The sequence below is a fragment of the Nuphar pumila genome, chromosome 11 (assembly GCF_984573655.1).
Source record: "Nuphar pumila chromosome 11, dmNupPumi1.hap1.1, whole genome shotgun sequence".
Taxonomy (NCBI): domain Eukaryota; kingdom Viridiplantae; phylum Streptophyta; class Magnoliopsida; order Nymphaeales; family Nymphaeaceae; genus Nuphar; species Nuphar pumila.
The window spans coordinates 10,230,967-10,255,426 of NC_143259.1; the positions used below are offsets into that span (position 1 = coordinate 10,230,967).

At 38.0% G+C, this 24,460-nt stretch overlaps 1 protein-coding gene across 3 annotated transcripts; it reads right to left on the reverse strand.

The window, feature by feature from the left end:
- Positions 1–797: 797 nt before the first annotated feature.
- Positions 798–14,516, reverse strand: LOC149821935 (protein NPGR2-like). 3 transcript variants are annotated; one of them, XM_089980583.1, is made up of 6 exons: positions 14,404–14,516; positions 13,051–13,721; positions 6,338–6,587; positions 3,910–5,126; positions 1,517–1,667; positions 798–1,438 (listed from the first exon to the last, which is right to left on the reverse strand). In XM_089980583.1, the coding sequence occupies exons 2-6, from the start codon at positions 13,306–13,308 to the stop codon at positions 1,101–1,103; spliced, it is 2,214 nt and encodes a 737-aa protein (XP_089836709.1). In that variant the 5' UTR covers positions 13,309–13,721; positions 14,404–14,516; the 3' UTR covers positions 798–1,100. The 3 variants fall into 3 exon arrangements, with proteins under 3 accessions (XP_089836709.1, XP_089836710.1, XP_089836708.1); XM_089980584.1 differs by lacking the exon at positions 14,404–14,516 and having other exon boundaries at positions 798–1,411; positions 13,051–14,182; XM_089980582.1 differs by lacking the exon at positions 14,404–14,516 and having other exon boundaries at positions 13,051–14,182.
- Between the last annotated feature and the right edge of the window lie 9,944 nt (positions 14,517–24,460).

Genomic DNA, 24,460 nt, shown 5'->3' on the forward strand with positions numbered 1-24,460 from the left:
AAGAAAAAAAGTAAAAGGCATCTATTATCCATGCAAAAGGTACAAATGGGTTGGAACAAGTCCAAATTGAAACATGTGTATACGCATGCAGAAATGAAAATCCATATCCAAGTCAGAATCTCAAAAGCATCTGGTCACTGGATTCGAACGTAAAACGTATTAAGATTCTGTTTTGATATCTAGGTCAAAAATAACATGTCGAGTTTGAATAAAAGGTCCGGCTTGAATCGATCCATTTCCAACCCTAGCAAGAGGGGTCAAATGATACAAAGCACCAACGAGTCCCAGCCCTAAAAAAAGTTTTCCATTTTGAGTTCTCACACCTAAAGGTGTAGATGGGCTGGATCTCTGACTTGGGTTTGGGTCATGCCCGTGTTGTCTCCGAATGACACATTTGCGAATGAGTCGGGATACTGAATAAATATGTTAGAGATCTACCTCAGTCCAGGACAGAATCGAGTAGGCAACTGGATATCACGTTTTACCCATTTTTGGCAGATTCGTTACCATAGTATCTCAGACCCTAAACAGATCCAAAACTTCACAATCAGATCTAAGACTAACCTGGATACGCAACCAGGCCACTCATCAAAAATGGATACACTATCAGGTAAGCCGACCTATATGAGACCTGCTTTGAATATAAGTCGGTCCAGATATGGGTCAAGTTCGACCCATATATCACATTGGAGAATCCAGTACCACAGAAGCTCAAACCCTAACTGGATCTGGAACTTTGCTACGAAATCTAAGACCAACCTGGATCAAGTAGATTATCATACCGAAATCAAAAGAATTCTGCATCAAGAGACTGGCTCATTTATTGAAATATTGCCTCATGGTATAATATATATTCTCATTAATGATGATGAAGGATTTCAACACATTTCAACCCTTTAGCTTGAATTTCCAGCTGGAGCAAATGCTTGCTGCAACCTCTGCAAAAAATTTTTTGAGGGAATACTGCAACCTCTGAAATTCCAAGGTGAAGTGCCACAGCAGGAACTCTTTGAGATGATCTCTGATATCAAAAGGACACCATCCTCCGAATAATTTACAACACGTAAATGGTGTATATATACAAGAAGAAGAGGCGCCTATTATCTGAAATTCTCAACAGGAGATGTTTCTTCCAGAAGAACAGCAGCTTGAAAGCAATCAGAGGCTGATATTGATCCTCCGCCGTACTTGTGAAGCAGTCCCAGATTGTACCATGCCAAATGGTTTGTCCTGTCCAATCTGAGGGTCTCTGATAAAAAGCTTCCAGCAGTCGGCAGCGACCGGCTGCCTTGTTGCCTGAGAATAGATGCTGCTGAGATCAAACTGGAGACATGGTTAGGTTCTATCTCCAGTGCATTCATGAAGGCTCTCAGCGCCTCTTCACGCTGACCCTTGGCCTCATAAAGCAGACCTGCAGATACAGAATCGATCTGGTCTTCTAACTTCCAGGCATTACACATATTTATAAAAAACCAGCCAAGAGAGAATGAAGAGAAACCAAAAACCATCTACCAACCTGTGGCATGCCACCTCGAAGCAGAATGGGGATTAATCGCGAAGGACTTTGCAAGACAAATATCAGCATCTCGCCACTGTGACATGTTTGTGTATACATGAGCTAAATCATGCCATGTTTCTATTTCTAGCAAACGATCATCACCCACACCCTGTAAACATGCCGATATAAACCGAGCACTTGAGAGTGAGTTGAATCGTGATATCAAATGCCTCCAATATACATGAAAGATGAAAAAATAGTTTTGTTTCCTTAAGAACCAACAAAATCAAATGTATGAATTCTTCATGTGTGAGCCCAAATGCTTATTCCAGAAGGTGGAAGAAATAATTTAGGTAATTGGTATGTGCATAGCTTTGTAAGTACACGATGCCGATGCATGTGCAATTAACAACTATAAACATGCGATATTCAATTGACTAGCAGTCACAAAGTGCTTCTTTATCAGTATGCAGGTTCTTTTACTGTGGGAGACGGGTGGTAAACAATCTAATGCAAATCTCAGGTTTAGTCTTATCAAGTGTGACTGTGTGAGCAAAAAATAGAATTTCCTGCAAGAACACAAATACAACCTACCATTTTCCCTACTAGTACATGGGGCTTAGACAAGCTGTGCATTTCTGGTGCAGCCAATTGCATTTGAACCTAAAATCACTATTAGCAACATAGACATCAACTCTGCAAATGAAAGATACAGTAGCTTCGTGGTTGCACTAGTCACAGAACTTCGACACCAGTACCCCAACCCATTTAGTGCATAATAGATACTGGCTGATGAACTAAAGCTAATTGATCATACATGGATTTGATTTAAGCCAAATCTTCAAGCACATATTTCCCTCCTTTCTGAATTTAACTCTCCTCTAAGATTCATTAAGTTGGCTTTTGAGCACATCAATCATTCAATTCCAGACTTACTCAGACGAAGTAAATTAATAGACTGAGTAACCAATCTTCGTACTCTTAGGCCTTAATATGATGCAAATCTTAGGTGCTAACCTCCTGGGATAGGTTTTTCTCTAGAAATAAATTCTAATGGATTTGAAGGAGTCAATTTGATTCCGATCCTGCAGAATGAAATCTAGAGGAGGTTGGAAGACTACTAGATGAAGGATTCATGAAAAAAAAGGAATACAAAGAGAATAAAAATAAGTTCATAAAGAGTGATGGAACAACACATTGTGCTTCACATCCCAGTAGAAGAGATGATAATGATAGTAACCAACTAGGTTGGCATCAGCAATGACAACTGCAGAAGGTTGAGGTCAATAATGTCCACAGAAAATCAAGAAATAGAAAAGCAAAAGAAAAATGATAAAGAAAGAATAATAAAAGAAGATAGGCAGATGAGGGGTAAGAACAAAAAGGGACCAAGTTTAAGAAAAAAGAAGAATATGTATTAGATATGAAATAAAATATGATGATACAACATAATAATGAATAAAAAAGAAAGAAAAGTAAAGATGTGGGTCAGCCAGAAAAGAAAGAAATCAAATAAGATCAATGAAAGGACGTGATTGGAATCTGGGCACAGGAATAAAGAAACGGAAAGAATAGAAAAGATCAGAAGATAAGAGAAAGGAAAAAGAAAAAAGAAAGGGAGAGAGATGAGAAAATGAACTGTCCCAAACGTCACAACTCAATCCGAGATATTAGTGGTTCTGATACCATGTAAATGTGGATGGAAGCTGCTTATGAAGAAATCAAAAGAAGAAGAAAAGATGCTCAGCTGCATCATGAGCTCCTAACATTTTGTTTATGGTGAGGAATGGCACCACTAGTGAGGCCAGGGCAGCCAATTAAACATTACAACATGCCACCTATAAGTGACATGACATGATAATAATAAAAGAAGATAAATCACATTGTATAACACCACCAAGTGGCAACAATAACAACCTTCTTCTCCTCAACCACCAACACAACCCCCAAAACCCAACCGTGAGAGAGAAAGAGAATACCGATGGGCAAATTTGGCTGTCAAAATCCAATTTGTTTTCAGCAATAAATTTGGTCGCGGCTTGAAAGATCTAGCCATTTCCAAATATATCTAAGAAACACATAAGTATAGCTTGGACCCTCCTGGAGCTAAAATGACATTTTCTTTAACCTGACTCCCTTGTCACACACACACACACACACACACACAAAGAGAGAGAGAGAGAGAGAGAGAGAGAGAGAGAGAGAAGAGAGAGAGAGAGAGAGAGAGAGAGAGAGAGAGAGATGGTTCCGAATGTACCATCCGTCCTACTCCTACACATTTCTTTGCATGGATCCAGCCACTACATACTGAATCTAACTATTTGGATGTGTCGGGAATATATATGAGTGTCTTGCTTAAATATTTTGAAGCTAACAATGAAACAAAAGAATGACACCTATTATATTCATACCTTAAACATCTTTTTCCCCATCCCCATGCTTTTGCTCCTAACTTGAAGAACGGCAAGAAGATGAGTGTATGTTTCAATTGCATCCCTGAATTGACCCTGAACAATCTGGATCTTTGCTTTTGTTCGTAACAATTTGCCTTGGTCCCACTTCCCTGTCTCATCTAATGCAGCATTCAAGATAGTCTCAGCTTCAAAAAATCGTTTCTGGGCTGATAATATTCTGGCCAAAAGCAGCCAAACTTCAACCGTAGATCCTGCTTCCATTTTCAGCAACAGTTTTGCTAGGCCAAGTGCTACATCTAATTTCCGTTGCTCAGCATTTTCGAGGCAGAGAGCAAAGATAATCTTTGTGTCCTTCCCATCTGCCAATTTGTTTGCTTCTTCTAAAGACCCAAGTGCCTCACACTGCTTGCTAATTCTCTGACCATCAGAAGCAGCCAACCTAGCTTGAGTTGAAAGAGCAGTGCCCAATAAGCAATTTGCAACACCAGCCAATTGATTGCATCCTCCATGCAAGACAATTAGTGCACTTCGTGCAAATTCTACACCTTCTTGAGCACGGTCATTTTTCTCCCCGCATATTCTTGAAGCAACTAACAAAGCTTGGACGCAATTAGGAAACTCTCTACTAATCAGCATTCTCGTCAGTAGATTCAAAGCAGCCAAATCATCACCTTCACCAAGGTAACAGAGTGCCAGATAATAATACCGGGAAGATCGTTCTAAGTTGCCAGGAAGGAGTTCCTCAACCTGATTGGCTAGTGACTTTAAGCTTCCAGAAACGGATAATGCAAATGTAAGGTGGTGGATGATGGATGGGTCCCACAGAATTCTCCTGAGGGTGATCTTTCTCAATAGAATAAGCAACAGCAAAATTGCTTCCTCTAGATTGTTCCTGGGTACGAATGAGCCCTCCACCTGAGAACGAAGGTTAGGGGGCCTTGCATCATTACCACCATAAAGAAGGAAAACAGCAAATTCTTTCTGTATTCTTGCACAAGTTTCAGGGTCAAGGTTCCAGTGGATGAGGAGGGCCCGCCTGTATGATGTAATTGCTTCATGAAAATAACTGGCTTGTTTCCACAGTTCAGGAAGCAACTCAACAGCCTTGTTTAAAGTCTCCGGCAATTTACAATCAGCACCAAAGTTTTCAGGCAAGCCTTTAGGCAAGGCAGACTCAACAGTGTCCAGAACAACTTTGCATGATTGAGCAGCTTCTGCAAAAACCAACCAAGAGCAAGAAAACACAAGAAAAAGAATTAGACCACCAAATCTTTTTTTAAATCACCCTGACTGCCAAACCAATTAAGGATATTCCAAGTTTCAAAAAATAACTCCAATAAAATGCACAATGGAAGATAAAAATGTACTTATATAGTTGAAGTTACCCATTTTTCCAGCGGATCAACAGGACTAGTACAACCTAGAGATAGAAGGAAAACACAGAAGTGGTTACAGATCATAATGCTACTTTTTTCTTCTTCTTGTTCTTTTTATCTTATTTTTCGGACTGAGGGTCAGAGAAGGGGTGTGGAGGAATGTGGGGAGGGGTAGTTTTCAATGCCAAGCTCATTTTAAAAGAACCTATCTGCAGGAGAAAGATAAAGAAAAAAAAGGCCATTTGCTATACAATAAACTGTTGCACATAATTTAGAGAATACTGCAATAACAAATTGATTTTTTTTATAAAGCAGATCATCTAAAAAGATGGCGAAATTCAGTTTATTCTCTTCTTTGATAAGTTAAAAATGCAATTCATATAGTTTTTCCACAAGCATTTGAAGTAGCATTAGCTTGTGTTGCCAATTAAACTCTCAGTAAAGACTGAAAATAAGTAAAACCAAACACATCCACGCCCATACACCTAATTAGTAGATCCTGACCGACCAACCTTCATATCTATTTCGAAGAGCAAAAAGGATAAAAACTAATATATTGAAAGCCTTGGCTATAGGGATGTAAACAGATCGGATGTGAGCATTACCATATCCGACTAATCGGATATGTTGTAATCGGAGTCGGAGTCGGATTCAGAATCGAATAACAAAAACTGAATCCGAAACTGACTGAGATTGACTTAGCCGAATCCAACCTGAAATCCGATTAAGATGTCAGGGTCAATCCACCAATAGTGGTTATGAATAATATCTTTCCACAAGATATTACAAATATCAAAGCGGGCAAGTGGCTGGTTGATAACGTGTTAAGAGTTTGTGCGTACACATCAACAATGAGAATCCAGTCAGATCTTGGCACCAAACCAAATTCGAATCCGAATCCAACCAGATACCACCACTCTAAACCGAACCCGAACCGATTTGGTAATCGGATTAAATTTTTTAACCAAATCCGATTAATCGGGTTTGGGTCGGTCGGATATAGAACCCAAACCTGAACCGTTCACGTCTCTACTTGGTTATCAACATACCCTTAAACCTTCCCAGGTCCTGCAGTGCCTTTGCTTTGAGGAAAATGGCTTCCAAAAGCAAGCCAACAGCATGCATGGTAATTGGTGGAGCATCATTGTGAGAACGACGCTTGTGGCGTTCAAATTTTCTTGCAATTGAGAGTTTGATCTTGGGTGTAACTGCAGCCACCACTATCCCCTCAAACACATGAAGTGCAGCATCCACGTTCCCTCTTTGATATTCAAGTCGCCCCAACAATGCTCTAGCCTCCTGTATTAGAAAATAAAAATAACATCAACACTTTTAACAGAGCTCTAAGAAAATCTACCAGCATCGTCTCCACACTTGGGGAATTCTGCTACATGCAGAACTTCTACAAGCCAAAGACAAAGAACCATTCCAACAGTTTGGAGAAATAGAAGCCAAGGTTGATCCCAAAAAAAAATTATTTTTGAAAGAAACCAAAAAAGAAAACATAATAATATCAGGTGATACTGTAGCTACCAGATTTGTTCAACAAAGGTGAAATAGAGAGAATAAAATAACCAGCAACCCCTACAACCATGTAATATATCTAGATGAGTGTTGACAGAAGTACAACTAAACATATCACATGGTACTAGAAACTAACATATAAACACAACTGCTTTCACGTTTAATTGAATCATGTGAACCATTACAGTGACACTATTTTCATTATAGTTTCCTGTCAAAGGACACTGAGTCTCTCTTGCTATGATGACGATGAAGAGGGGCAATTTACAAACATTATAATCAGCAAAACAGAGGATACTTACTGGACCTTTGAGGTTTTCAACTAAAATTTGAATCATGTGAAGATATGGTTGTTAAAAAATGTAAATGTACATATATATATTGTCATATGTAATGTAACTAGGAATAGTCTCTTTAGGTTTTTCTTTTTTGGTTGCAATTGAACTAGTCAACACATGTTGACTAGTCAACATAGGAAGCCGTTGGGCCCAACGACTCCCTATGGCCTCCTTCACTTGTGTATAAATATGGGGCAAAGCCCCACTACAAATGTATGAATCTTGCATATGTTGAGATAAATAAAATCATTATTTTTTATCTCTTTTTTTTTTATTTCCCTTTAGTACGTGTTTGTGAGAGAATCCATTTTGTGGTTCTTTGAGTGTTCATTTTGGTATTTTGGTGGAACTCTCTTAAGTGTCCACTATTGGTGATTGAGGGAACATCTTTGAAGGAACACTATTGGTGATTGAGTGATCAAGATGAAATTGTTTTTGGTACATTGAGAAGCATGCCACTCCAAATTTGAAAGTTTGAAGCTCTCTTGCAATTTCTATTTGAAGTGCTCGTGATTAATGGCATCTACTTGGTGGCAAAGTGCTAGTGACTTTCACCTTTAGTCTCGTTCTTTTCTCTCCTCTTTCTCTATTCTTTTCTTTTGTCTTAACCTTGTAAAAATGGATGACAATGAAAATGTCACCATAAAACCCATTAAGCTCAATGATTCAAACTATGTAACATGGGCTTCGATTATGAAGCACCTTATAGGAGAAAATAGTTGTAAAGATTAGTGGAATTGACCGATCCAGAACCCAAATTAATCCTTATCAAAGTAGAAGGTGAGAAAAAGGTATCTCTTACGGAGGTTGAGAAAAATAAGGCAATGACCACTTATGAAAAAAAGTGGAAGGAATGGAGAATGAGACATGTCAAGATTATGTCTTGGCTCATTAGTAGTGTCAACATTAAGAAGTGTTCAAGTCTTGCTAAATTCGAGCATGCAAACAATCCATGAGATTATCTTAAGAGAACATATTCTCTTAAAGACATTGCACATGTATGCAACTTGCAACATACGATACGAAATATGGTTCAAGAAGACAAAAGCATTAAAGAATACTATAATGGTTTGTCCGAACTATGAAAAGAGTTGACTCTTCTTGAACCAAAATGGCATTCTTCCGAAGACATAGAACTCCATCAAAATCAAATAGATGCGGAGCACTTTTACCAATTTATTAATGAATTGAGATAAGAGTTTGAATCCACCAAATCCGCTCTTCTTTATCGAAGGAAAGTCCCTTCGATAGAAGACACGATAAAAGAATTAAGTATGAAGAAAAATAAGCTTAAAAAGCGAATCTCTAAGAGTGATGATGACTCAGTTTTAGCCCTATCTAAACCGACAAACTATGTTTTGTACCTACAAACCACCATACTATGGAAGGTCAAATGATGAAAAGCAAGATAATGAATACGAAAGAAAGAAAGTTATTTGTTACTATTGTTGTGAACCGGGACATGTACAAACATATTATCCTAAATTGAAGAAATCTTATGAGAAGAAGGTTGCCTCTTTCAGACCTCCGAAAGAGTCAAGTGAGCCATCTATTGGAAACATGTCCTTAACACAATTAGTGTAGGCTCTTCAACCTCTACTCAAAAGAGCATCCTCATCCACTGGAGCTACGATCTCTTCCTTCGGCCTCTCCGATCTCGGTAAATATATTTGGCTTCTTGACAGAGGTACATCTTTTCATATGACATAAAATGGTGATATGTTATCCGAATGTCATAACTCTAGTGGGTCAAATGTTTTCACTGTTGATGGAACATCTCTTGAGGTAAAATAAATAAATTTTTTTTGAAAACTTTTCTCAAAATTCAAAAAAAAATTGTATTCCAAAAATTAGATATATTCCTAAACTAAACTTAAATCTTTTATCTGTTTCTCAATTATCTGACCATGGATGTAATGTTTCCTTCTCCTCTCGTGGTTGTCGAGTGCAAGATCACCGGTTAGTGAAGCTGATTGGAGAAGGCCATAGAGAAGGAGACTTGTAATACATGGATTTTTTGGAAATACCCAATAATACATTTTGTTGCAAAATTCAGAAATTGGATTTGAATCTATGGCATAAGAGACTTGGTCATCCTAGTATATTCAAGATTCAGTTTTTTTCAAAGATTAAATTTTTTAATTTTAAAAATTTTACATGTAAAAATTGTATTCTTGGTAAAATGAAGAGATTACTATTTCAAGAAAGAACCTTTGTTTATTCCCGACCACTTGAGCTAATACATTCGGATGTGTGGGGACCTGTACCTCTTATATCAAAGAGTGGTTTTATGTATTATGTAATTTTTGTGGATGATTTTACGAGACACACTTGAAATTATTTCCTTAAACACAAGTCTTAAGTTTTCTCAGATTTTCAAACATTTCATAATTTAGTTAAAAATCAATTCAAGAATGATATTTCCATCTTTCGCACTGATTCAAAACAGAGTTTTTATCAAAAGAATTTAAAGATTACCTAGACCTATACGATGTCACACATCAAAAATCTTGTCCTTATAGAAACATAGGCATATTATAGAAACAATACAAACCAAGTACCTAAAGAATTTTGGGCTGAGAGTTTATCTTATTAACAGTATGCCATCTTCTTCCTTACAAACGTATCTCCTATTGAAAAACTTTTCAAACAAGTCCTAGATTACTCTAGAATGAGAGTTTTTGGATGTAAGTGTTTTGTTTTTATTGACAAAAATGACAAACTCTCTCCTCATGCTATTTCTTGTGTCTTTTTAGGATATGCAAATAAACAAAAAGGCTACAAATGTTTTGATTTTAAAACTAAAAGGCTATATGTTTCAAGGAATGTATCATTCTTAGAAAAAAAGTTTTTTTGAAATTGAGAAAACTAAGAAAATAAATGAGTATTCTTTTCTGTTGGATTTAATTTCAAAGATTGGTGATTGTGATATTGATGAAGATCAAGAAGTTAAAAGTGATGTGATAAGTGAAGAACAATCTCAAAGATCAAGATTGTATCCAATATTCCAGGCGTGGTAATTTAGAATATCCATGTGCTCTTGAAAAGTATACCAATAATGAAAAACAAGTAGAGATACAAACCAGAAGGTCATCTAGAGTATAAAAAATCCTTGAAAAATTTGTCCTATTACATTGCATTAATACATTCCTCTATAGAACCTTTCAACTATGCTGAAGCAAAGGAACATCCTGAGTGGGTAGAAGCTATGACAATGAAATTAAATGCCTTAGAAAAGAAAAATACTTGGATTGTTCAAGACATTCTCCCAGGAAAAAAAACTTATAGGTTGTTCGATGGGTGTATAAGGTTAAAACCAAGAATGATGAAACTCTTGAAAGGTACAAAGCCATATTAGTTGTCAAGGAATATTCTCAAGAGTATGAAATAGATTACGAGAAAATCTTTGCTCCAGATGTTAGAATGACCACAGTTAGGACCTTAGTAGCTCCTGCCTCTGAGAAGAGATGACCTATATATCAAATGGATGTTAAAAATGTTCTTTTTAATGTAAGTTTGGCTGAAGAAGTTTATATGGAAACACCGCCTGACATAGTTATCCCTAATGGAAAAGCTCTTCGCTTAGACAAGACCTTGTACAGTCTTAAACAAGCACCAAAGGCTTGGTATGATAGGTTTAGTCAAGTTATGATTGATATTGGATTTCAATCTTGTCTGACTGACACAACTTTGTTTTTATAAGATTTCTGATGTAGGTATTATTATCCTTCTCCTTTACGTGGATGATATGATTATCGCTGACGGTGATAAACAGGGAGTTGAACACATTAAAAGGCTTCTTAAAACACATTTTGAAATGACTGATTTGAGATTTTTAAAAAAATTCTTGGTATAGCAGTTTCTTATTCTTCTAGAGGTTATCTGCTGACTCAATCTAAGTTTGCTTTAGATATTGTTGATAGGTCTCGTATCTGAGATGATAAGAAGGTTGACACTCCCGAATTTGTCAATGTCAAAATGAAGATTGATGATGGGGAACCACTTGAAAATCCAACATCGTACAAACAACTTGTCGGGTCATTGTCATATATCTCAATTACGAGACCTGACATTGCTAATGCAATTCAAACAGTAAGCCAGTTTCAGCATGCTCCTACCACTGTTCACATGGGAGCAATTTTGCATATTATTAGATACATTAAAACTTTTATTTTTCGAAGATTTTTTTGTCTGCTTCTTCGTCCTTAGATTTAATTGCTTATACTGATGTTGTTTTGGGAGGTGATCCAAATAACCGAGAGCCAATCACTGGTTTTTGTGTATTTTTAGGTGAATTGTTGATTTCTTTGAGGTGCAAGAAGCAACAAAAAGTCTTTCTCTCATCAACTGAAGCAGAATACAGAGTCATGGCTACAACCACTATGTAAGTGGTCTGGCTAAGGAGATTGCTGGCTGACATGGGGGTTCAGAGTAAAGGAGCACAACAAAAGTTCCATATACATTGCTAGCAACCAGACCTTCACGAACAAACCAAACACATTGAGATGAATACTCACTATATACGAGAGGAATTCCTACACGACACTATTGATCTTTCCTATGTTACTTCAGAATATCAATTGACGGATTTCTTCACCAAACCTCTCGCGGCTCATAGATTTCACTTTCTCAGTAAGTTTAAGGGGGAGTGTTAAAAACTATATATATATATATATATTGTCACATGTAATGTAACTAGGAATAGTCTCTTTAGTTTTTTCCTTTTTGGTTGCATTTGAACTAGTCAACACATGTTGACTAGTCAACATAGGGAACCGTTGGGGTCCCAACGACTCCCTATGGCCTCCTTCACTTGTGTATAAATATGGGGCAAAGCCCCAGTACAAATGTATGAATCTTGCATATGTTGAGATAAATAAAATCATTATTTTTTATCTCTTGTTTGTATTTCCCTTTAGTGGGTGTTTGTGAGAGAACCCATTTTGTGGTTTTTGAGTGTTCATTTTGGTATTTTGGTGGAACTCGCTTGAGTGTCCACTATTGGTGATTGAGTGAACATCTTTGAAGTAACTCATTTCCTTACAATGGTCAATCATATTGTAGAGTTGCCAACTCTTCTATCAGTCATGGTCAACTCATAGCAACAAACTTAGAAAAATGGGAAACCATAGACACAAAATCAGAAAAATGGAAAACCCTCGAGGCAAAATTTGAGAGACAGTTTCTGGGAAGAACAAGCTTGGGGACCACTGGAATTAGATGAAGTATGCTTTACATATGATGTGGGCAAATTGTGCAACATGACAATTTCTAATTCCTATCTCAAGCACACATAAAAAGATAAGTAGAGCCCAGACGCTGGAGGATGAGCTACTACTTACAACAAAATTCCTTGACCATCACAATGATCACACGGATATGAACTACATATAGAACAAAAGAGCAGAGACATGAATCACTGTTCAGAAAAAAACAAAGCCAAGCAAAATTACTATAACTAGTTGGAGCACAAAACACCTGCATTTCTCAATCCCACGATGAAAACACACAAGGGACAAAAATCAACCAAACCATAGTTTAAAACATAAGACAGTATATACATTGCAAGAGATAGATCAAAAGATTAAGATTTTAAGATATATGAAAGATAATAATAAAGGTAATGAGAGAGACTAGAGAGATGGTCAAGACTCAAGAGACTAAAGAGTCCTAAACCAGTTCGATTCACAATCATATTCCTGGGTTCATCAAGTCATTCAATTGCATATCACGATCATATGATGCATGTATATGAGGCATGTTTAACATAAGTTTTTGCTACTTTTGTGCATTTATGTACTAGTTTGCAAATGGAGAAGCAAAACAGAGCATTGTGAATTGCCCAATTGGCAAGATGAACCACAACAATAACAAAGAAAATAAAGTTGAGATAGACCAACCTCATAGTTCAAGCACAGGCCCTCGCGAAGAGAGGTTTCAGCTTCTTCGATGTTCCCTCTGTCAGGCTTTGGCGGCTCTCCCTCACCAGTTCTTGAAGAAAATCCGCTCACAGAATAATCCCTCGTAGCAAGGGATTCGGGTGACTGATCCATATCATCTCTTTTCAGCTGCTCCCCCGAGCATAGGCACTGCATTATCTTCTTCAACCCTTGTCTTACCCTGCTACCATCTTCTCGCACATATTTTCTATCTCTCATTTCTCATCCTTCTCCAGTACAGCCAAAATTCTCAGCACCATGATCTCCAATCCCCACCAAAAGTAAATGAAAAATAAAATCCAAGTACAATCTCCTGCGTTCTTAATCCAAATTCTTCTTGTATCAGAAGCTAAAATCTTTCCTCAACAACCAAATTATAAACAATTAGGGCATCAACAAAAGGAAGAGCACGCCTCCAATCAGATCTCAACCATAAAGTGGGAGATGACAAAATCCAACTCTGGGTCTAGAAAATGGGATTTCACTCAAGAAGAAGGATAACATCATAACATAACCTCAGCCAACTCCCCAAACCAGAAATCCAACACCTCTGCACCATCAAACTTTAATACAAATTGCAAGACCAACAATAAAAAAGCCGTCACTTCAACTCATCCAAGCAAATTCCACACCTACTCAAACAAAATAAACCCATCAACACTGCATCAAAAGTTAAGAAAAAACAAAAACCAAGAAAAGAAAAAAACCACAAAACCCTCCCAAATTTGCCCGAGAAAACCCTAAAAAAGAGACCAATTGATTCTAATCCAACTTCGTCTTATCCCAGCCAGCACAAAAAAAGGAAACTGATGAAATAAGAAACCATTGTCCAAGCGGATCAAAACCACACACAAAGTCAACCCCACAAAACCCCAAATTCCACGCCGAAACCCACGAAATTCAACCCATCCAAACGCTCTTCTCCACCAACCCTCATTTAAAAAAGGACAAAAAAATCCGGAAACAATAAAAAACCCACTACAATCTTGAAAAACTCAAGGCGTGAGAAGAAGAAAAAGGGGGCGGAGAAAAATCAAACGAGATCCCAAACCCTAGAATTCAAGAAAGAGGGCAACGTCAAAATAATAATGGCGAAGGCAGAAACGAACCGAGCCCTTTTTTAAACGCCAACCTCCTTTCTTCTCCAAACACTGGGCCCCCTATCCCTCCATACCCAATAAATAAATTTAAAAAATGACTAAAATAAAATCAAAGAAATCAATTTCTATCAATAATAATTCACCCAAAAAAGAAAGAATCCCTCGTTCCCAATCAAAATAAACATTAAAATAACAAAAAAAGTTAGATTCTAACCTGAATTCTTCCGAACAACCGGATTTCTTTTGAAGAAAACGAAGAAGGAATTGTGTTTCTTTAGGGTTTTCGAGAAATTAGAGAATTAGGGAAGAAAAGGTTTTCATGGGGAGGGCGAAGTCTTTCTTCAGAAGAAGGGAACGAGATTAATGGCTCATATTTGAAGAGGAAAGGCAGACGAAGGCTCTGGATCGACCACGTGGAAGATCCTGATTGCCACGAGTCTCGCTGACAAGAGAAGTCAAGTGTGTATCCACCGATGCTGTGGGACCCACAACTCTAGGTTCCCCTAACGCGGTCAGCTCTCCGGCGGTGGACTCGGGATTGGCAGCCTGGCCGGGTGTCGGTCTTGGAGGGTTGGTTGGGCCAACTTGAGCAAGTCTTGCAAGGGGTTGGCTCGGTTCTGTTCGGCCTGGTTGGGGCGGCGCGTAGTCCAACTAGGGTCTCTTTACATGGAAATGGTCTTTGACTGGGTCCGAACTCGGCAAGAAATCACCTGCAAATTTTGGATGTTTCAATTTGGTCTTGGTTGACTGGATCAGCCTCGTCTTAAACCAAGACCTTGCTCTCCTTTTTGTTGTCACTCATGCAACCCTCTGCATAATGGTGGGCCCCATGTAGGGATGTAAATGGTTCGAATAATATTTACATGTGTCACAATGGGTCGGCAGGAGAGAGAGAGAGAGAGAGAGAGAGAGAGAGCAATTTAAACAAAGCAGACTAACTTATCATTTATTAACAAAAAGTTGTCCAAGGTTTTGATTATTATAATTAAATGCCTGCTTTAAAAAAAAAAAACTGCATGAATTGATTATATCGGTAGAAAATCAATACGAAATTGGCCTGAACTGGCTAAATTTCAAATAAAAGAAAAAGTAAAAACAAATTTTAATAAATTTTTTTTGACATGTGTCTCTGTGATTAAAAGTTAGCCGATTCAAAATGATTCAATACTGAATCGGTTTTTACAACATTCCTTAAAGCTATTAAGTTTTACTCTTTTTTTTTGGATTAGGCAGAGGGAAAAATGCAGGCCTCTTCAATTGAAGTTCCCCTGCCAACAGAAGAGCACACCTAACGGAACGGAAAAGGATTCTCCCACTGGGTTTGAAACCATAGTCGTCCCATCCTAATTGGCCTTTGTTTAGTCAAATAAAATGGTTAAAATGTTTTTTATTTTTTAATAAAAATATAAATTGAATTATTCAATAAGAAAATGACAAAAAAAATTGATACATTAAACAGTTTTTTGTAAATTGCTTTGGAAAGAACCTAGCTCTCTTCCACTCCTTTGTCTTGCATGAACCACAAAATCTTATGTATCGAGTGTCAATTGTCAAGTCTAATCTTGCAATGCTCTAATGTTTAAAAAATAGAGAGAGGATCAAGTCAGTTGAGCTGCCTTGGATGTCGTTCATCTTAAAAATGAACTACACCCATCAAAACAGTGAATAAGCTCATTGTGAATATAATTATATTATATATAGAATATATAATATGTAAAACTAGCCTATACAAGCTGAGCTTGCCATGTTCCTGATCGGCATGTAGCTCAGCTCACCCAGTTCAGGCTCCGAACCGATTTGCACGGCGAACTGCTCGTCACATTTCCCAGCTATAGGCATCACCAACATCTCTAATTCTTCCTTAGACTTTTCAATTCCTTCATATACTTGTGTTTGAAAGCCTTAGATCTCAAATTCGAGAGAGAGAGAGATCCTTGGAAATGGGATTCAAGGATGTGAGAACAGAACCTTCCTCATCTGACCTTAAATCCAAGGATTTAGCCTTTACTCCTTTTATACCATTTGATGAAGGCAGCCTTTACAGCTAAGTTGACTTCAAGCTATTAATAAATGAAAAATCTTGATAGTGATTATTGTAGTTTCAACTTTCAGCTTTCAACACTTAAAAAAGAAGAAATTATTGATAAAAAAGAGAGTGCTCATGCATACAACAATACCATCTTTTTTTTTTTAAAGGCAAGCTGGGGTCAGGCCGACCCCTACCAGAACAACAGCCACCCCATTTGGCAGAGAGATTCGATCCTGAGCCTTCAGCTTGACATAGGACCCCACTTACCACATGGGATACCATCTCGATGGTATACAACAGTACCATCTCATCAATGAAAATCAGAATAGAATCCAGTGACCTAAGCAAAACAATCAAATTTAGATTTCATGAGAGATGATACTCCGACTACCTTGCTCATAAGGGCTCCACTCGTCTGGTACGTAAGGGGGGCCTTGTCAACATCGGCAAGTGGCCGAGACGTCATGAGTTCAAAACATACGGTTGTGAGGGTGCTGAGATATCTCGTATTATGCCACAACTACATGGACAAACGTGTTCCCCTGATAGAGATAGAGGCTTGTCATGATTCTGTTCCACAAGCGTGCATTTGGATTTAAGTGGACAAAGTAAATGTGAATTCCTGATCAAGGGAGACACAAATTCACGTGATTGCATAGGAAAAAGTAACAGTCTTGGTTCACAATTTCAGGAATTACAGTTTCTATCTCTACAGATGGTTAAGCAGGCATGTGTTTGGACGTGGAGTTTTCATTGGGCCGCACAATTCCATAATTCCTTGTTTAAAATCTCATGAAACGAGAATGCCACATTCACCTATTTCTCTTGAATTCTTAAAATTAAGGACAAAAATATAGACCCCTACCATTATAATCTAATTTACCACCTATAGAGAGGTCAGTAATTATAATTCATGATACTATATATGGAACCCATTACTTTTCCCATTTCTTATGCAGTAGTATCATTTCTTCTAGAATTCACACTTTCATATTCAACACTGAATCCAAAAAATGGACCTTGAATGACAATCTTATATGCCTACATTTATCCTTATTCTAATAGCTCAACAGACGACTGAAGTATCATTCCTTGTGGACAAGTCCCCCCCCCCCCCTCGCAAAAAAACAAAAAAAAAATGAGCCCAGCCTGGAAATGCACCCTAGATGTCAATTTTCTTTACTAACTTTGCAGGATGCAAAGATGTATCTTCCTGTTTGGAGGAAGTGTTGTAGCTTGGTCATGTAAAAAACAAAGTTGTGTGATCCTGCATACTCAGAAAGCTGAGTATATTGCATGTAATGCAGTCATATAACCTTTGTAGTGTGAATTAGTAGGTTCATATGTGATTTGAAACTAGATCTAATATTTGAACCTATACACTTTTTTTTGTGATAACTAGGCTGCAATCTCTTTGATGAAGAGTGAAGTAGATAGCTCTAAGAGTAAGCATATAATGGTAAAATACCATTATATACATGATATGATTGAACAAAATGAGATAACCATTGATTAGCTATCAATATCGAACATGGTATCAAATCTTCTCACAAAAGGGATCCCTGAGGATCTGTTTACAAAACATGTGACACATATGAGATTAAGATATTTGTGATTGCGAGGCAAATTCTTATGAAAAATCCATAATCAGTGCATGAAAAGCCCACAATAGTAGAAGCAAGGCTCACAGATTTATGACCAAGTGAGAGATGTTGGGGTGTGTGGTCATTATTCGCACATCTCGGCATATCTACGAACAGAGCCCGTTCGTGGATATGCTTGAGCAGTTTTCAAAACCAATTTTCAAATGAAATTTTTATCTCTAACTGTTTTGCTTTTGCCTATCCCTAAAATCTTCTGCTAAGCGTATTTGCAACAGCTGAGCCAAAGAGAAACTGAGAGATGCAATCTATAAATTGAGACATGCTCAACAATCGAATATATATGTGAAAATACAAAGTAAGACTCTCGAAGCAAACCTCTAAAAACTCTAACTTATCTTCTTCTCTTTCTTGATATATTCTCTTTTCTGCTGCATTGATTTTGGATGATACGATCCAACAAAATGATGCTATCATAGTTCAAAAGTATGATACTGTTGGCGTTTCAAGCTATTGGAAGCCAGCCTACAGGTAGATGAGTGAGCGCATTTTGCAGATCCTAGTCAAGCCCGTTGATACAACTACAAAATAACTATGGAAATTTCTAAAGTCAGCTATCATATTATACCAATTCTTGTGGCTCCAAGTACTCGCCGCGTCGTTTTCACTCACATTGAGATTGTGGTAGAAGTCTTGTGCAGAGAAATCAATCAATCAATCAATTTCACTTTACGAGTTTACCACGTAGGGTGGAGCTCAATGTGGTTCAATTTCGAGTAGATACTTAATCAATCATAAGAGAAGCTGTTTACTTCTGCACAAGCTCTCTCAATCACGAGAGAGAGAGAGAGAGAGAGAGAGAGTTGAATAAATGAGCTATTTTGCTTATGGTTTGGGACAGAAAAAAAGTGGCATTGTCATTAGCCGTTGGGATACCATAAATAGAAATCCTAGGGCCACCCCCATTGGGTGGCCATAGATTGGCATCATTTGGGAGCCTCTGCTGATAGAACTTATTCTGTCGGTGGAGGCTTAGAGTTCCAACGTAATAACACCTCTCTCTCTCTCAAGGAACGTTGATTGGCTGCCTTCACATTTCTTTTTTTATAGGCAAGCTGGGGTTAGGCAAACCCCTACCAGTTATACAAGTATACTATTGGGTTTCGAACATGCACTAGGTGACGTGCACGAGCTGCTTCTACCAGACAAGCGGAGCCTCCCGTTGGTGCTGCCTTCACATTTCTTATTTGCCTACTATAGCCAAAATTTTATCACAGTAAAAACTCTCTCTCTCTCTCTCAGTTTGTAGAGAAAGAGAAAGGAGGGTGAATGGTCCTATCTCTTTTTTCGTTGTCATGTAAGAACCTTCTAAAAATAGTACTTTCAGGTATTTTTGCTTGATCTGTGTTTATCATTGTTTATTCAATAGAAAACTTGATTAAGCTTTTTTAAAGAGGTAATAGAAAACTTGATCTGTGTTTATCATTGTATATTTTAAAGAGGTAAAAATAACAATGATTGATATTATACTAAAATTTGATGATAAAATATATACATTTTTACATCAAATCAATTTGAAAGAAAGCTCATTTCTTAATGAATAAGCAGTGATAAATACATCTAACGTTTCATATCCAATAAAAAATACTTGAAAGTACGATTTAATTTCAAAGGGTCCTAACCTGACTTAATGAAAAAATGAGGTAGAACCATATATATATATATATATATATATATATATATATATATATATATATATATATATATATATATATATATATATATATATATTATAAATTTTTTATTTAAGTGTAAAACATGAAAAACACATAAAAAATGGAAGACAGGTTTCTCACATGATAGGAAACATGTTTCCCATGATTTTCTCACAAATTTCCCACACAAGTTTTCCCAAATGTTGGTTTCCCGTTTCAGCAAGGGACTCTGAAGAAACGTTTCCCACACGCAAGTAGATATCCTGGTAACCCTAGTTACACATGTAACGCTAACACATGATATCATGTTAATCCTTTGTCTTAATTGCTTTAGTATGTAAGCTTTAGGCTGTTTGAAGGCTGAAATGCTGAGATCAGAAGAAAAAATGATGCATCCATTGCCAAGTGAAAATATTAGGAAGCTGACGACTGTAAGGCACGTTGGAAAAGAAATCTCCCTCAAGTTCAGAGATCCTAGTAATCATTTCAGAGGGTACTATGTCTATGTTAAACAACTCCCAGATCACTTGAACTATAGACTATCTTATTTGGTTGAAGTCAAAGTTGGAGTCCACTAGATTAATTATGAAAAGTATGGTGAGTGCATACGTTTCCCTTCATCATTAAACTTATTAAAAAAATAAAATGTCATCCATATTCTTGCGTCATTATGAATAACCCCGTCGGGATTCGAGATAATTCTATAATCAGTTTCATACAGCTTTGCCCAAAAAGAAGCTTAGGAGGTACCCTTTAAAGCCTGTTTTTCCTAAAGAACATCTGCTTCCTGAAAGCCATCATTTTGGCACTCTTTGTTTCTTTAATAAAGTCATTTGAATAGCCTTCTCTGCACTCGTCTCACTACAGTCACGAAGTACATCAGATGAATTAAACTTTAGCTTTAAAAAATAACAGCAGTGAGTCGTGTTACTAATGCATGTTTAGGCCACGTCTCGAAGTTGTAAAAGTTTTCTCAGGAGAGAAAAAAGTTCGTGTCATATGAAAAGCATATCCAAGGCTAAGAACAATTTCACACTCAATTTTTTCCACCGTTTTAGTTTAAAAAACTTTTCATTCATGGATGTGAAAATTATACAAAAATGTGAAACTCAGGGTAGTTTCTACTTTTCATACTTAGTGCAGAACGTTCCAATCTTTTTCCCACTTCCAACCTCCCATCACCCACTGCACATTGGCTGGCCTCCCGTTGATAAAACCCTTGAGCTCTCCATGATGATCAGTGTGTACACCCAGCTTGGGCCTTGCCGCAAAGGATGCTACCTGTGGGTTTCTAACTTGTGACGGCCCGCCAACTTGGTGACATTCACAAGTTGCCTCTACCAGATGAGTGGAGCCCTTGTGGGCTAACAAACTTACAGTTTCCATTCCTGTGGCATAAAACTTTGTGGCCACCCCCTTCCACTACAATGATCCTCCTTTGCCCTGTGGAAGGAAGGGTCCACACAAAGAGCCCTAGACCATGTTGGCGAACCATTGGGGCCAACATTGTGCATTTTGGGGCATGAATTTTCTGACTTAGCAAACCCCTTTAAGTGGAAGGAATCACTCAATCAAGTTTAAGTTTGGCCCTCTGTAAGTCGACAAGGCAAAAGTTACAAAAAACATTCATTAATAAGTCACATTCAAACAACAATCTGCTTAATACAGACCAAGGTTTCTTGATCAATGAGGAAAATTGAAACTTGATCGGGCCTAGGTCCAGTTTCCTCGCTGCATGATGAGTTGAACTATTCAACGCTCCAAAAAGGTGTATGAGGAAGTCTTTGTTGGCCTGTACATGGCCATAGAGCCTCAACCTTTGAAATCAATGCATTAAAGAGAAGGTGGGCCCACTCTCTTTTATGCATGGGTTGCCATGACGGTTGAGCAAAGTGCTGTTACCTTGGGCTGAAATGGCAACCCAAGGATGACTATATAAAGCCCAGACTGTGAATGAAAATACACAGTACAGAATTCAAGCCCCCTTGAGCAAGCAGTTAAACTTCCCAAACTTTATCCCTCTTCTTCTTTCTCTCTGCTAATCAGCCTTAGGGGCGCTTGAAATCTCTGTCTGGGCCCCCACACGTGTCAGCACGCCCATGCAAACATGGGATGATGGGGATTTGGTGCATCCCATGGACGCTTATTTGGCGTCCGCCGCTGCTCCGTGCCCCCCATGGAACAGTGACAGACGACAAAAAACAAAATAATCATTTTTTGGGGGTGCATGGACAGGGCAGGACAGTGCTGTTTGCGGATGTGCGTGGACGTTCCAGCACTTCATGTCCACGGGAGTCTGCGATTCAAACGCACCCTTAGTGTACTAACTGAGACCAATTATGGTACAGTTCAACCTTTAATTGTGTTCAATCATATGCAAAGAGATAAATCATGTGGTAATGTCATGTATAATCCCTTGTCGGTGTCCCTCTCCAAGACAAATGTTGCCCCATATCTGCCCGGTAACTGTGGGCCAAACTACTAACAACGGCTGTCAATGCAGTAAGGTGGGGCCAAACACAATATATAGTACCATAGAGTAGAGACATGCATATCAGCAAAATTACTGGAAGGACATGAGCTCCATTTCTTCCTTTTTATTTTTTGATTTTTACTCCGACTTGGAGAAACCACTCTAGGCCCAGAGACCTAGCCGTGCTGGCTCAGCCTGCCATACTTAGATCTCTGTCCATGTCAGCGTAAAACTCTGAGCGAGGGCGTACCCCTCGACCCCAGGGAGTTGCCAAGCTTCGGCTTACGCAGGGGTGACGACCATGGGATTTGAACCTAGACTGCCTGTCAAACGGTCTAGGCCCCATCCCTCTAAGTCAACCCCCTTGGATCTATCTTCCTTTTTTCCCCTCAGTTGCACATGCCAAAAACTCTTGTGATGTGGTTGATATAGTTTGGTAAATTGAACGGTCATGATTTGCCAGATTTTGTGGAAATGATCAATTCTACACTGTAAGCATCCCAGTCAATGTTGCCAATATTCAAGGTCATATAGTAAAATTTGGGACTTGTTAAGGTATGTGGGCACCATGCTTCTATAATGGCCTGTTAGAATTACCATGCTTCTTCCAAAGAAAAAATCACCTGTATTTGGATGCATCACAATCCATATTTTCAAAGATATGAATGGCAAAATTGGATTTTCCTGGACATTTCAGTGACTCAAGTTATATAGCAATTTCCTCAGTGTTTATAATTTTTTCTTTAATAGGATACAACAACAACAACAACAACAACAACTACGCCTTCATCCCAAAACAATTGGGGTCAGCGATATGAACCAAAAAAGAAAATCATTATGGGTCTTTCCACATGAATCCTTCTCCTCCAATCATTTCTATCCAATGCCATGTCCTCGGTGAGGTTCAAAGGACAAAGCATTCATATCCTTTCCTATCATCTCCATCCAAGTCTTCCTAGGCCTACCCCGACCTCTTTTAACTAATATATTTTCCCATTTCTCCATCCTTCTAACTGGAGCATCATTAAGCCTTCGCTGAATATGTCCAAACCACCGTAAACGATTCTCTCTCATATTATTTTCAATGGGTATTCTTGAAAATTAAACACAGATTAACTTAACCATCTAGCTCATACTCATGAAAGCTAGAAACAAGCACATGCATCTTATCTAGGGTTGAAAATTGGTTGGTTTCTCCTTTAAAAAAAAATCCTTTTAAAAAAATTTGTTTGGTTTGGTTCGGATCTTCGATCCAAATCAAATGCATTGCTTCCAAATGTCGATCTTAAAATAGAAAACATGAGTGTACAGATTGGAGTCAGAATTATCTGATTTGATCTATTTTTTTTCCTCTTATACTGATCAGAATTCAAATTTAGATCAACAGCTTCTGTCGGATCAGTGTTCACACCTGGAAGATTTCTGGTAGGTGTAGACCTTTTTTATATGTAAAATGTAGTTTTTACCTTTTTCTTACTGGATTCGGTATTTCTATATAAATTTTGGATGCGGGTTCAACTCTGCATCACCAGATGTAGCACAGATCCGGATTCTCATGCAGACTTGCTGCTTAAGATTCCTATTTGGATTCAGATCAACCATGATCAAGCCCTTATCCAAATTGCTTGCATCCCTATATTGTTATCCCCACCTAGGGGTGTCAACAGGTTGGGTATGACCCGGACCTGATGCGTACCAAACCCTGTAGGATCAGAGTTTGGTGATAAAGAAAGAGGTCCAATTAGAAACTAGTTTGGATCAAAAGGGTCTAATTAGTATATGGAGCCGGGTATGTTTGTGAATTTTCATCCCAGACCCGAGTTCCGACGTGATTTTTCAATATAAAAAGTACATTTTTTTTATCAGGTATGAACCAGGTCTGGTTCATGTAATCCTTATAGGACCCAGGTATGTTTTTCTTATGATGGACCTAATCAGACCCAGGTCCCACACTTCAAAGTCAGATCCGGATTCGGACTCACCTGGGTCTGACCAGATCGGTCCTGTTGACACCCTTTCCCACCTTCCCTGTGGCCTTTACAAATGGATTCTGGCTTATGTTTTTAAAGCATAGGATGCTTTTCGTTTTTAATGCTCCATTGCTAAAAATTCAAAGTGTGCTACTATTGTCCACTTAATGGTGCCCTACTTACCTAACATTGGATTCCCAAGAATTATCCTACTCCTACAAAGCATCCTAATTGAGAAGCTTTAAATGCACCATTTAAGGTTCCTCATTTGTATAAATGTGTTAATGGCCACTGTATCACTATTCTGGTGATAACCCTTCATCTGGTTAACTTCAAGCTTTCAAATGAAAGTTATTGTAATTCTAATTGGTCTTGTGCAGCATGACTTTTTTAAGTTCCAAGTTTGCAAGATTTGACATGAAGATTGAATAGCTTATGCAGTTGTACAATGATCTGACTTCTCAAATTCAAATTTGCATAATT

Bases quoted from the DNA above. Each gene is read 5' to 3' on its own strand.
- LOC149821935 (XM_089980583.1), bottom strand. From the start codon at position 13,308: ATGAGAGATAGAAAATATGTGCGAGAAGATGGTAGCAGGGTAAGACAA. The intron at 5,127-6,337 runs GTATGTTGATAA...TGGTTTTTGCAG, and splicing joins GGACCTGGGAAGGTTTAAGG to AAGCTGCTCAATCATGCAAA. The intron at 1,668-3,909 runs GTATGAATATAA...GCATGTTTACAG, and splicing joins TGGGGAAAAAGATGTTTAAG to GGTGTGGGTGATGATCGTTT.